General features: G+C 47.2%; 1 protein-coding gene across 1 annotated transcript; it reads right to left on the reverse strand.

Annotated features, from left to right (window-relative positions):
• Positions 1 to 9,364: 9,364 nt before the first annotated feature.
• On the reverse strand, positions 9,365 to 11,649 carry FUT7 (fucosyltransferase 7). Its single transcript, XM_088665103.1, has 2 exons — positions 10,927 to 11,649; positions 9,365 to 10,211 (listed from the first exon to the last, which is right to left on the reverse strand). The coding sequence occupies exons 1-2, from the start codon at positions 11,505 to 11,507 to the stop codon at positions 9,767 to 9,769; spliced, it is 1,026 nt and encodes a 341-aa protein (XP_088521229.1). The 5' UTR covers positions 11,508 to 11,649; the 3' UTR covers positions 9,365 to 9,766.
• Between the last annotated feature and the right edge of the window lie 3,222 nt (positions 11,650 to 14,871).

Raw genomic sequence — 14,871 nt, forward strand, 5'->3', positions numbered from 1 at the left:
CTTGGCAGCAAATCCCACTGCCGAACAGCTCTTACTGTCAGGAAGTGCTGAAGGAGCGTCTCCACCCCCCATCGTTCTGCCCGGACACTGAGGTCCAGTGCCGAGGGCCTTCTGGCGGTTCCCTCGTTGCGAGAAGCCAAGTTGCAGGGAACCAGGCAGAGGGCCTTCTCGGTGGTGGCGCCCGCCCTGTGGAACACCCTGCCACCAGAGGTCAAAGAGAACCACAATGACCAGACCTTTAGAAGGCATCTCAAGGCAGCCCTGTTTAGGGAAGCTTTTAATGTTTGATTTCTGTATTTTAATGTCTTGTCGGAAGCCGCCCAGAGTGGCTAGGGGAACCCGGCCAGATGGGCGGGGTATGAATAATATATTATTATTATTATTATTATTATTATTATTATTATTATTATAAATGTTTTTATGATGTATGTTGGAAGCCGGCCAGAGTGGCTAGGGGAACCCGGCCAGATGGGCGGGGTATGAATAATATATTATTATTATTATTATTATTATTATTATTATTATTATTATTATTATTATAAATGTTTTTATGACGTATGTTGGAAGCCGGCCAGAGTGGCTAGGGGAACCCGGCCAGATGGGCGGGGTATGAATAATAATATATTATTATTATTTATTATTATTATTAATATTATTATTATAAATGTTTTTATGATGTCTGTTGGAAGCCGTCCAGAGTGGCTGCGACAACCCAGTCAGATGGGTGGGGTATAAATTGTAAATATATATATATATATATATTATTATGGAATAAGAATTACACCCCTCTTTTCATTGGAGGGCATCTGCAAACAGCTGATAGGACAACACCTGTCAATCCATTTCTCTGCCAGGCCTCAAACCTCGCCCACCTCATTGTGGCATAGTGTTGGGACTGGGCCCCAGCAGGAGCCCAGGGTTCGAATCCCTCGGGAGCCAGTTCCTGCCTCTCAGCCTAATCTACCTCACAGGGTTGTTGCCGGGATTAAATGAGGAGGGGAGAGACCCATGGATGCCTCCTTCATAGAATCCTAGATTTGGAAGAGACCCCAAGGGCCATCCAGTCCAACCCCCTGCCAAGCAGGAAACACCATCCAAGCATTCCTGACAGATGGCTGTCAAGCCTCTGCTTAAAGACCTCCACAGAAGGAGACTCCGCCACACTCCTTGGCAGCAAATCACACTGCCGAACAGCTCTTACTGTCAGGAAGTTCTTCCTAATCATAGAATCCTAGAGTTGGAAGAGACCACAAGGGCCATCCAGTCCAACCCTCTGCCGAGCAGGAAACGCCATCAAAGCATTCTTGACATATGCCTGTCAAGCCTCTGCTTAAAGACCTCCAAAGAAGGAGACTCCGCCACACTCCTTGGCAGCAAATCCCACTGCCGAACAGCTCTGACTGTCAGGAAGTTCTTCCTAATGTTGAGGTGGAATCTTCTTTCTTGTAGTTTGAATCCATTGCTCCGTGTCCGCTTCTCTGGAGCAGCAGAAAGCAACCTTTCTCCCTCCTCCATATGACATCCTTTCATATATTGGAAGATGGCTATCATATCGCCCCTTAACCTTCTCTTCTCCGAGCTAAACATACCCAGCTCCCTAAGCCGGAGACTCCACCACACTCCTTGGCAGCAAATCCCACTGCCGAACAGCTCTGACTGTCAGGAAGTTCTTCCTAATCATAGAATCCTAGAGTTGGAAGAGACCACAAGGGCCATCCAGTCCAACCCCCTGCCAAGCAGGAAACACCATCCAAGCATTCTTGACATATATGCCTGTCGAGCCTCTGCTTAAAGACCTCCAAAGAAGGAGACTCCGCCACACTCCTTGGTAGCAAATCCCACTGCCGAACAGCTCTTACTGTCAGGAAGTTTTTCCTAATGTTGAGGTGGAATCTTCTTTCTTGTAGTTTCATAGAATAATAGAATCCTAGAGTTGGAAGAGACCACAAGGGCCATCCAGTCCAACCCCCTGCCAAGCAGGAAACACCATCAAAGCATTCTTGACACATGCCTGTCGAGCCTCTGCTTAAAGACCTCCAAAGAAGGAGACTCCGCCACACTCCTTGGCAGCGAATCCCACTGCCGAACAGCTCTGACTGTCAGGAAGTTCTTTCTAATGTTGAGGTGGAATCTTCTTTCTTTCAGGTCCTTGGAGAAAAAGGCGTTGTAGAGGTGCAATAAATAATAATAATAATAAATGGCACCCCTCCCCTACTCTTTCACATACGTCATCCTCTGCCAGCAAACTTCTCGGGAAAGAGATATCGAAGCATGATAAGCCGCAGCAACAGGTTAAAGAACAGTTTCTACCCACGGGCCGCTGAATGGAGGACAGCAACATTGCAGCTGACGTTCGGGGTTGGTGGTCGTACGACAGCACACACAGTGTTAACAAGGACCGAGAGATTGTTGGGGGGGGGGGTCATTTAATCTCACCATAAACAAGGGGTACAGTGACAATAAAGTATTTCTATTTAGAAGATGCTTAATAATAATTATAATAATAATAATAAATTTTTATTTATACCCCGCCCTCCCCAGTCAAAAACCGGGCTCAGGGCGGCTGACACCAACAGAATTGCAATGAAACTTAAAAGCAATGAATTAAAATACAGATTAAAATACAGTATTAAAATTTAAAGTGCAGCCTCGTAGAATCCTAGAGTTGGAAGAGACCCCAAGGGCCATCCAGTCCAACCCCCTGCCGAGCAGGAAACGCCATCAAAGCATTCTTGACATATGCCTGTCAAGCCTCTGCTTAAAGACCTCCAAAGAAGGAGACTCCGCCACACTCCTTGGCAGCAAATCCCACTGCCGAACAGCTCTTACTGTCAGGAAGTTCTTCCTAATCATAGAATCATAGAGTTGGAAGAGACCCCGAGGGTCATCCAGTCCAACCCCCTGCCGAGCAGGAAACGCCATCAAAGCATTCTTGACATATGCCTGTCAAGCCTCTGCTTAAAGACCTCCAAAGAAGGAGACTCCGCCACACTCCTTGGCAGCAAATCCCACTGCCGAACAGCTCTTACTGTCAGGAAGTTCTTCCTAATGTTGAGGTGGAGTCTCATTACAAGTAGTCCATAAATCCAAGCCATGAGGGAGGAAAACACAGGGGTCAGGCTGAGTCTAACCCAAAGGCCAGGCGGAACAGCTCTGTCTTGCAGGCCCTGCGGAAAGATGACCAATCCCGCAGGGCCCTGGCCTCCTGGGAAAAATAGCGTTCCACCAAGTTGGGGCCAGTACTGAAAAGGCCCCGGCTCTAGTAGAGGCCAATCTAGCCATCTTATGACTCGGGATCTCCAGAATATTATTATTTGTGGACCTTAAGGTCCTCCGTGGGGCATACCAGGAGAGGCGGCCCCGTAGGTACGAGGGTCCCAAGCCGCGTAGGGCTTTAAAGGTCAAAACCAGCACCTTAAACCTGATCCTGTACTCCACCGGGAGCCAGTGCAGCTGGTAAAGCACTGGATGGATGCGATCCCGCGGCCGGGACCCCTCAGGTGCCTCGCCGGGGCATTCTGTTGTTGTTTTTTTATAATAATTTTTATTAAAGATTTTCCATTTAGACATTGATCACAAATTGATATTCATAGTCAATTAATCAAGGAAAAAAGACCCAAAAAAGAGCAAAGGCACAAAAAAAGAGAAAAAACGAAAAAGAATAAAAAACAGCAAACAACAACAAAAAAAGAGAAAAAATAAAAAATATATAAAAAAACCCACAAAAACAAAGCACACAAATATTCAATCTTATCTAATATTCCTTAAACATAACGTCAACTTCCCCGTCCCTCCCTTACCGAGTTCATTTTAAACCCAACTTCTGCAGTTTTCCCAATTTGCATATTTCTGATCTAAACAATTACATAATTAATTAATATCCTCTCCTACTTACTTTCTATCAAAGGAAAAAAGAAAGAAAAGAGAAATAAGAAAGATACTCCATCTGTAAAAAAAAAACCCTTAGCCTCTAATTTCTCTAAAAAATATTCCCAATTGATTATCCATAAAGATATCACCTTTAATTTAATTCACCCTATTTTTTAAACACCCCCCTCCTTCCCTCTTGACATATGGCTGTCGAGCCTCTGCTTAAAGACCTCCAAAGAAGGAGACTCCACCACACTCCTTGGCAGCAAATCCCACTGCCGAACAGCTCTTACTGTCAGGAAGTTCTTCCCCTGATTGGCATCCTGCGCCCGCTGGAGTTTCTGGGTCAGCTTCAAGGGCAGCCCCGCGTAGGGCGAGTTACAATAGTCAAGCCTGGAGGTGACCGTCGCATCGATCGCTGTGGCCGGATCAGGGCGAGAGAGGTAAGGGACCAACTGCTTGACGCGGCGGAGACGGGAAAAATGCCACCTTTGCTGTGGGTGCAACCTGCGCTTCACAAAGTAATAGAAGCAGCGGCGGCAGGTCTCTGCCCCGAGGTGCTTACAGCCTCTCAAGCGGTTCAAGTCACGCCAGATGAAGAGCAGCGAGATTCCGGGGCCTGGATGCGAAGACGTTTTTTTTGGGTTTCATCGCTTGGACTCCGCTCAGAGGCGAGAAGTTAAAAACCGTCAAATGAAAACTAATCAAGAAAATAAATCTTGGTAATCGGTAAATGGCCATTACAAAATGCAACAAGAGGGTATGTAACCAGGACGTAAATATACAGCCAAGAATAAAATGGATAAGGGTATCTGGTAAAACATATAGGGACGAAAATAATCGGACGGAAATAAAACCATAAGAGAGAGAGGGGGAGGTCAAATGGGGGAATACGAGGTGAAGGAGGAAATGTGGATCAGGAAGGAAAATATTGCAATTTGAGATATAAACCCAGGTTGACGATTTGTATAAAATGATAACTTTATTTGAGGTATGTAAGCTGTAACCTGTGGATTACTTTTCTTTTGGGGTATGGTATTGCTCTCTCTTCCTTTTTAGGTGATTTGTTATTGTATATAAAATTAATAAAAAATTATATGAAAAAAAGAAAAAGAAAATAAATCTGATCCTCTCATTACCACTAAGTTGCGGAGGGAGGGGAGGCAGGGGGGGGGGAGAGGAAGGAAGCAACCCCTCCTACGCCACTCTTGAAATGAGAGAGCAGCTCGCTTAGCAGTGAGACCTCTTTCCTTTCCTGTTTACCCAGCATAAAGCTGACAGGAGCTGGGCCGGAAAAGGAGGGCGGCTGTCATAGAATCAGAGAAGCGGACACGGAGCAATGGATTCAAGCTACAAGAAAGAAGATTTCACATAAACCTTAGGAAGAACTTCCTGACAGTCAGAGCTGTTCGGCAGTGGGATTTGCTGCCAAGGAGTGTGGTGGCGTCTCCTCCTTTGGAGGTCTCTAAGCAGAGGCTTGACAGCCATCTGTCAGGAATGCTTGGATGGTGTTTCCTGCTTGGCAGGGGGTTGGACTGGATGGCCCTTGGGGTCTCTTCCGACTCTATGATTCTATGAAATATATTAAAGGATAGAGGAGGGAGAAAGGTTGTTTTCTGCTGCTCCAGAGAAGCGGACACGGAGCAATGGATTCAAACTACAAGAAAGAAGATTCCACCTCAACATTAGGAAGAACTTCCTGACAGTAAGAGCTGTTCGGCAGTGGGATTTGCTGCCAAGGAGTGTGGCGGAGTCTCCTTCTTTGGAGGTCTTTAAGCAGAGGCTTGACAGGCATATGTCAAGAATGCTTTGATGGCGTTTCCTGCTTGGCAGGGGGTTGGACTGGATGGCCCTTGGGGTCCCTTCCAACTCCAGGATTCTATGATTCAATGGATTCAAACTTCAAGAAAGAAGATTCCACCTAAATATTAGGAAGAACTTCCTGACAGTAAGAGCTGTTCGGCAGTGGGATTTGCTGCCAAGGAGTGTGGCGGAGTCTCCTCCTTGGGAGGTCTTTAAGCAGAGGCTTGACAGGCATATGTCAAGAAGGCTTTGATGGTGTTTCCTGCTTGGCAGGGGGTTGGACTGGATGGCCCTTGGGGTCCCTTCCAACTCTAGGATTCTATGATTCTATGATTCTATGAACAAAAATCCGATGGTTTGCCCAAGAAGGAACCTGGCATGGCATCACTTCCGCGGCTGCGAAGAACTCTTTGGAAACGGGTCACATGGGAAGAAACTTGTGCAAAGCAATAGTGGAGCAATAATGGGGCCCTCCTGAGTCCCTCTTCTGGAGGGCTCATCCTGACTCTTCGCAAGGAGGACCAAGCCCAGGGTGCTCCTTGTTTGAATCCAGCAGCTGGCATTGTTGGTGTGGGGGGGGGGGCTAAGTCCTTTGCACTCTGTTGCCTTCTGGTCTCCCGTTAACCTTCTTTCCTTCCTTCCTTCCTTCCTTCCTTCCTTCCTTCCTTCCTTCCTTCCTTCCTTCCTTCCTTCCTTCCTTCCTTCCTTCCTTCCTTCCTTCCTTCCTTCCTTCCTTCCTTCCTTCCTTCCTTCCTTCCATCCTTCCTTCCTTCCTTCCTTCCTCCCTCCCTCCCTCCCTCCCTCCCTTCTCTCTCTCTCACCCCTTCCTTCCTTCCTTCCTTCCTTCCTTCCTTCCTTCCTTCCTTCCTTCCTTCCTTCCTCCCTCCCTCCCTCCCTCCCTCCCTCCCTCCCTCCCTCCCTCCCTCCCTCCCTCCCCCCCTCCCTCCCTTCTCTCTCTCTCACCCCTTCCTTCCTTCCTTCCTTCCTTCCTTCCTTCCTTCCTTCCTTCCTTCCTTCCTTCCTTCCTTCCTGGGGATCGTTCCCTCAATTTCCATGCATACCAAAAAAAAATCAGCATATGCAAATTTGGCCCATGTGCCCCAAGCCCTGCAAGGACTACTACCAGCCATGAGGGTTCGACTCTGCCTCCACAGCAATGCCAAATGCTGGGAGACCCCGGAGGAGAGAGGGCTCTGGTGCTCGGATCCTTCTTGCTGGTTTCCCTTTGGGGCATCTGGTTGGCCACTGTGAGGACCAGATGCTGGACTAGATGTCCACACACACACACACTTTGGCCTGATCCAGCAGGCTTTGCTTACCTATTTATGGACACATACACACCCCGGTGTGGAGGCAATCTATCTAGATTTCTATGGCCTATGGGGCATTTGGCCAAGATGCTGGACTACTATATAGGTCATTGGCCTAATCCAGAGGGCTCTTATAGAATCATAGAGTTGGAAGAGACCCCAAGGGCCATCCAGTCCAACCCCCTGCCAAGCAGGAAACACCATCAAAGCATTCTTGACATATGCCTGTCAAGCCTCTGCTTAAAGACCTCCTTAAAGAAAGAGACTCCACCACACTCCTTGGCAGCAAATCCCACTGCCGAACAGCTCTTACTGTCAGGAAGTTCTTCCTAATGTTTAGGTGGTTATACTATTAGAATCATAGAATCGTAGAGTTGGAAGAGACCCCAAGGGCCATCCAGTCCAACCCCCTGCCAAGCAGGAAACACCATCCAAGCATTCTTGACATATGCATGTCAAGCCTCTGCTTAAAGACCTCCAAAGAAGGAGACTCCACCACACTCCTTGGCAGCAAATCCCACTGCCGAACAGCTCTTACTGTCAGGAAGTTCTTCCTGATGTTGAGGTGGAATCTTCTTTCTTGCAGTTTGAATCCATTGCTCCGTGTCCGCTTCTCTGGAGCAGCAGGAAACAACCTTTCTCCCTCCTCCATATGACATCCTTTCATATATTTGAACATGGTTATCATATCACCCCTTAACCTTCTCTTCTCCAGGCTAAACATACCCAGCTCCCTAAGCCGTTCCTCATAAGGCATCGTTTCCAGGCCTTTGACCATGTTGGTTGCCCTCCTCTGGACACGTTCCAGCTTGTCAGTATCCTTCTTGAACTGGGGTGCCCAGAACTGGACACAGTACTCCAGGTGAGGCCTGACCAGAGCAGAATACAGTGGTACTATTACTTCCCTTGATCTAGATGCTATACTCCTCTTGATGCAGCCCAGAATTGCATTGGCTTTTTGAGCTGCTGCATCACACTGTTGACTCATGTCAAGTTTGTGGTCTACCAAGACTAGATCTAGATCAGGCACCCCCAAACTGCGGCCCTCCAGATGTTTTGGCCTACGACTCCCATGATCCCTAGCGAACAGGACCAGTGGTCGGGGGAAGATGGGAACTGTAGTCCAAAACATCTGGAGGGCTGAAGTTTGGGGAAGCCTGATCTAGATGCTATACAGTGGAACCTCGGTTTATGAATTTTCGGTTTATGAACGCCGCGGACCCATCTGGAATGGATTAATTCACTTTCCATTACTTTCAATGGGAAAGTTCGCTTCAGTTTATGAACGCTTCAGTTTATGAACAGACTTCCGGAACCAATTACACCCATGCTTCAGTTTATGAACGCTTCAGTTTAAGTACTCCGCGGACCCGTCTGGAACGGATTAATCCACTTTCCATTACTTTCAATGGGAAAGTTCGCTTCAGTTTATGAACAGTTGCTCCGCGGACCGTCTGGAACGGATTAATCCACTTTCCATTACTTTCAATGGGAAAGTTTGCTTCAGTTTAGGAACGCTTCAGTTTATGAACAGACTTCCGGAACCAATTGTGTTCATAAACCGAGGTACCACTGTACTCCTCTTGATGCAGCCCAGAATTGCTTTGGCTTTTTGAGCTGCTGCATCACACTGCCGACTCATGTCAAGTTTGTGGTCTACCAAGACTAGATCTAGATCAGGCATCCCCAAACTGCGGCCCTCCAGATGTTTTGGCCTACGACTCCCATGATCCCTAGCTAACAGGACCAGTGGTCGGGGGAAGATGGGAATTGTAGTCCAAAACATCTGGAGGGCTGAAGTTTGGGGAAGCCTGATCTAGATGCTATACAGTGGAACCTCGGTTTATGAACACCTCGGTTTATGAATTTTCGGTTTACGAACGCTGTGGACCCATCTGGAACGGATTAATTCACTTTCCATTACTTTCAATGGGAAAGTTCGCTTCAGTTTATGAACGCTTCAGTTTATGAACAGACTTCCGGAACCAATTACACCCATGCTTCAGTTTAGGAACGCTTCAGTTTAAGTACTCTGCGGACCCGTCTGGAACGGATTAATCCACTTTCCATTACTTTCCATGGGAAAGTTCGCTTCAGTTTATGAACGCTTCAGTTTATGAACAGACTTCCGGAACCAATTACACCCATGCTTCAGTTTATGAACGCTTCAGTTTAAGTACTCCGCGGACCCGTCTGGAACGGATTAATCCACTTTCCATTACTTTCAATGGGAAAGTTTGCTTCAGTTTATGAACGCTTACTCCGCGGACCGTCTGGAACGGATTAATCCACTTTCCATTACTTTCAATGGGAAAGTTCGCTTCAGTTTAGGAACGCTTCAGTTTATGAACAGACTTCCGGAACCAATTGTGTTCATAAACCGAGGTACCACTGTACTCCTCTTGATGCAGCCCAGAATTGCATTGGCTTTTTGAGCCGCTGCATCACACTGCCGACTCAGGTCAAGTTTGTGGTCTACCAAGACTAGATCTAGATCAGGCATCCCCAAACTGCGGCCCTCCAGATGTTTTGGCCTACGACTCCCATGATCCCTAGCGAACAGGACCAGTGGTCGGGGGAAGATGGGAACTGTAGTCCAAAACATCTGGAGGGCTGAAGTTTGGGGAAGCCTGATCTAGATGCTATACTCCTATTGATGCAGCCTTTTTGAGCTGCTGCATCACACTGCCGACTCAGGTCAAGTCGGTGGTCTACCAAGACTCCGAGATCCTCAGGTTCTTAAGCACCTCGCAAGGCCCCCTGGCTTCAGCCCGCCCCGGTCGCTAGCCCCAGAACCACGTCTCCAAACTGTGGTAGACCTTCCTTTGGGGCAGGCTGGGGAAACGCCGGCAGATGGCGCAGAACCTCTCCGGCCAGCTATCGTACAGCTTCACGGCAAAGCTCCTCTTCCACTCAAAGAACTTCCGGTAGCGGCTCTCGTTCATGGCGAGGAGAAAGGCGGCGAGCTCCTTCACGGAGCCAAAGTCCTCGACGTGGATGAAAGCCTCGCCGGGAACGAACTGCTGGTAGTTGGCTCGGGGGGGTCCCAGGACCACCGGCACGGCCCCAGCCAGGAGCGAGTTCCTCCAGAGCTTCTCGGTGATGTAGTCCCGGTGGAGGGAGTTCTCAAAGGCCAGGTAGAACTTGTATTTGGAGACGGTGGGCAGCAGGCAGGCCGGGCAGAGAGGCTTCCTGCTCGCCGTCCCGTACACGTCGACCTTGACGTACCTGCAGGGTGGATAAAAATCGATGATTTTTTTTTATTTAAATCGTAGAGTTGGAAGAGACCCCAAGGGCCATCCAGTCCAACCCCCTGCCAAGCAGGAAACACCGTCAAAGCATTCTTGACATATGCCTGTCAAGCCTCTGCTTAAAGACCTCCTTAAAGAAGGAGACTCCGCCACACTCCTTGGCAGCAAATTCCACTGCCGAACAGCTCTTACTGTCAGGAAGTTCTTCCTAATCATAGAATCATAGAGTTGGAAGAGACCACAAGGGCCATCCAGTCCCTTTCATATATTTGAACATGGCTATCATATCACCCCTTAACCTTCTCTTCTCCAGGCTAAACATACCCAGCTCCCTAAGCTGTTCCTCATAAGGCATCGTTTCCAGGCCTTTGACCATTTTGGTTGCCCTCCTCTGGACACGTTCCAGGTTGTCAGTATCCGTCTTTAACTGTGGTGCCCAGAACTGGACACAGTACTCCAGGTGAGGTCTGACCAGAGCAGAATACAGTGGTCCTATTACTTCCCTTGATCTAGATGCTATACTCCTCTTGATGCAGCCCAGAATTGCATTGGCTTTTTGAGCTGCTGCATCACACTGTTGACTCAGGTCAAGTTTGTGGTCTACCAAGACTCCTAGATCCTTTTCACATGTACTGCTCTCAAGCCAGGTGTCCCCCATCCTGTATTTGTGAAATCAAATCCACCCTGTTTACCTGGACAGGTTCCTGTACACCTGCGCTCGCCGCTGGGTATGGTGGTGGTGGCTGACGACCCACGACACAAGGCCAGATTTCTCGGGGACGTCCACCTCATCCGACGGCCGGGCGACGAGCTCCCCGTACGGGATGAAGATGTCGGAGTCCCGCCTGAACGTCATGGTCCAGTTGAAGACCCCGTCCCACCTGGCCAGGTCTTTGCTGTGCGCGGGGGACTCCAGCGAGAGCCACACCCACTTTTGCCCTGGGCGGGGCTTAGACGCCGGGGGGCGCGACCGGCGGCGCTGCAGCGCCCAGTGGTGGAAAACCACCACATCCGCTCGGTCGTACAGCTCGCGGTTCCCGGTCAGCCGGCAGCCCTCGACGGAGCAGAGCGTGGCGCAGGGGTCGCCGGTGAGGTTCAATTCGCGGCCGTAAGGCCAGTCCCAGATCAGGACCACCAGCGCACGGTTCTGGGTTCGAGTCCCGCTGGGGTTATGGAACGGCTGGGCGAGGAACGTCAAGTTCAAGAACGCGGCGCCGAGCAGGAAGGCGGCGCCGGCAAATCTCTTCGCGGTTATCACGGGGCAGGAGGCCATTGTGTGCGCAGGGACCGCCGTCCTCTCGCTCCTTAAGCATATGCTTAATTCTCCTGAATCCGCATCCGGGGAGAGGAAGCGACGGAAGAGGAGCGGAAAGATTTTAAGTTACATATTTAAAAATTAAAAAATTCCTTCAGTAGCACCTCTATATATATGCATATATTTAAATATATATATATTATATATATAATATTATATATATATATATATATATATATATATATATATATATATATAAATAATATATTTTAAAAATATATATACAAAAGTGATATATTAACATTAGAATTAGGTTGTCAATAAACTGTGGGAAATATGAATATGTCCATTGAAAGGACTAAAATAAGATTATAGAAGGTGATTAAAAGGGGTTAGAATTTGCTAAAAAAAACAAATGTGACAAAGAACCACAGGGGAAGGGAGCCCGGAAGGGGGTCCTTATATGCAATGTAAATAATCAATAAGAATAATAATAGTAATCAATAAGAAGAATAATAAGAATCAAGTGTCTTTAATTTTTCCCCCTGTATTTTTTCCCCTAATTGCCTTTTGTCTTATCATTTCTTTTCTGTAATGTATTTTCGTTTTTTTTTTCTAATTTGGAAAACTCTAATAAATATATATATATAAATATATATATATTTATATATATAATATATATATAATAATAAATAAATATAATAATATTTATAAATATATATATTTTTTTTTTAAAAAAACACTGCACAGGCTTAAAAAATAATAATTCTCCTGAATTCAAAAGTCAGCCTTTCTCGTCCCTTCAGGAAGCTGAAACAGAGGAGAGGAGAGTCAACTCCAGGGAAACAAGTCCGAGACAGGATCTTCCCTTTTTGTAATGTTCTGACAGTGTAGAACAGGCACCCCCAAACTTTGGCCCGTGGTTTGGCCTTTTAGGGGGGCAGCTGCCCCCCTGTGCCCCATGCTGGGTACGCCCATGTTTCCGTAAATATTTTACTTTCAAAAACAAACACATAAGGTGTGTTTTTTTTGGAATTTAGATGTCTTTGGGAATCTTTGTCTGGTTGGGGGTTGGTTGGTTTGTTTGGGGTGGGACTAATCTGATCTCATTTTTTGACAGAATTACAAGCCTGGTAGATGAAGGGAACGCTGTGGATGTAGCCTATCTTGATTTCGGCCAGGCCTTTGACAAGGTGCCCCATAATATTCTTTTAAAGAAGCTGGTCAAATGCGGGCTAGACAATGCTACCATTCAGTGGATTTGGAACTGGCTGGCTGACCGAACCCAAAGGGTGCTCATCAATGGCTCCTCCTCATCCTGGAGAGTAGTGACTAGTGGGAAGAGCCACAGGGTTCTGTCTTGGGCCCAGTCTTATTCAACATCTTTATCAATGACTTGGATGATGGGCTTGAGGGCATCCTGAGCAAGTTTGCAGACGACACCAAATTGGGAGGGGTGGCTAACACCCCAGAGGACAGGATCACACTTCAGAATGACCTTAACAGATTAGACAACTGGGCCAAAGCAAACAAGATGAGTTTTAACAAGGAGAAATGTAAGGGCAAAAAAAAAAAAAAATGAAAGGCACAAATACAGGATGGGGGACACCTGGCTTGAGAGCAGTACATGTGAAAAGGATCTAGGAGTCTTGGTAGACCACAAACTTGACCTGAGTCAGCAGTGTGATGCAGCAGCTCAAAAAGCCAATGCAATTCTGGTCTGCATCAATAGGAGTATAGCATCTAGATCAAGGGAAGTAATAGTAGCACTGTATTCTGCTCTGGTCAGACCTCGCCTGGAGTACTGTGCCCAGTTCTGGGCACCACAGTTCAAGAAGGATACTGACCAGCTGGAACGTGTCCAGAAGAGGGCAACCAAAATGGTCCAAGGCCTGGAAACGATGCCTTATGAGGAACGGCTTAGGGAGCTGGGTATGTTTAGCCTGGAGAAGAGAAGGTTAAGGGGTGATATGATAGCCATGTTCAAATATATGAAAGGATGTCATATAGAGGAGGGAGAAAGGTTGTTTTCTGCTGCTCCAGAGAAGCGGACACGGAGCAACGGATTCAAACTACAAGAAAGAAAATTCCACCTAAACATTAGGAAGAACTTCCTGACAGTGAGAGCTGTTCGGCAGTGGGATTTGCTGCCGAGGAGTGTGGTGGAGTCTCCTTCTTTGGAGGTCTTTAAGCAGAGGCTTGACAGCCATCTGTCAGGAATGCTTTGATGGTGTTTCCTGCTTGGCAGGGGGTTGGACTGGATGGCCCTTGGGGTCTCTTCCAACTCTAGGATTCTATGATTCTTTGACAACCCCCCCCCCAAAAAATAACCCCCACTGCACTACAAGAACCCAAACCAGGGGAGAGGGAGAATGGAAACTTTTTCATATTATTTTTAAAAAATGTGAAAATTAACCTTGATCAGGGTTAACCTTGATCAGGGTTTGATCCCCAAACTTCGGCCCTCCAGATAATAATAAATAATAAAGAGTGGACACCTAGTCCTACAGATACAACCGGCCCTTTGAGGGTGACCCAACTGCTGATGTGGCCCCCGATGAATTTGAGTTTGACACCCCTGATCTAGAGCAGACATGCCCAAACTTCGGCCCTCCAGATGTTTTGGACTACAATTCCCATCATCCCCGACCACTGGTCCTGTTAGCTAGGGATCATGGGAGTTGTAATAATAATAATAATAATAATAATAATAATAATAATAATAATAATAATTTATTTATACCCCGCCCTCCCCAGTCAAAAACCGGGCTCAGGGCGGCTGACGCCAGCAGAATTACAATAAAACATAAAAACAATTAATTAAAATACAGATTAAAATACAGTATTAAAATTTAAAGTGCAGCCTCATTTCAAGTAGTCCAAAAATCCAAGCCATGAGGGAGGAAAACACATAGAGTCATAGAATCATAGAATCATAGTTGGAAGAGACCCCAAGGGCCATCCAGTCCAACCCCCTGCCAAGCAGGAAACACCATCAAAGCATTCCTGACATATGCCTGTCAAGCCTCTGCTTAAAGACCTCCAAAGAAGGAGACTCCACCACACTCCTGGGTAGCAAATCCCACTGCCGAACAGCTCTTACTGTCAGGAAGTTCTTCCTAATCATAGAATCATAGAGTTGGAAGAGACCCCAAGGGCCATCCAGTCCAACCCCCTGCCAGGCAGGAAACACCATCAAAGCATTCTTGACATGTGGCTGTCAAGCCTCTGCTTAAAGACCTCCAAAGAAGGAGACTCCACCACACTCCTGGGTAGCAAATCCCACTGTCGAACAGCTCTTACTGTCAGGAAGTTCTTCCTAACGTTGAGGTGGAATCTTCTTTCTTGTAGTTTCATAGAATAATAGAATCCTAGAGTTGGA

The sequence above is a fragment of the Zootoca vivipara genome, chromosome Z2 (assembly GCF_965207765.1).
Source record: "Zootoca vivipara chromosome Z2, rZooViv2.hap1.1, whole genome shotgun sequence".
Classification (NCBI taxonomy): Eukaryota; Metazoa; Chordata; class Lepidosauria; order Squamata; family Lacertidae; genus Zootoca; species Zootoca vivipara.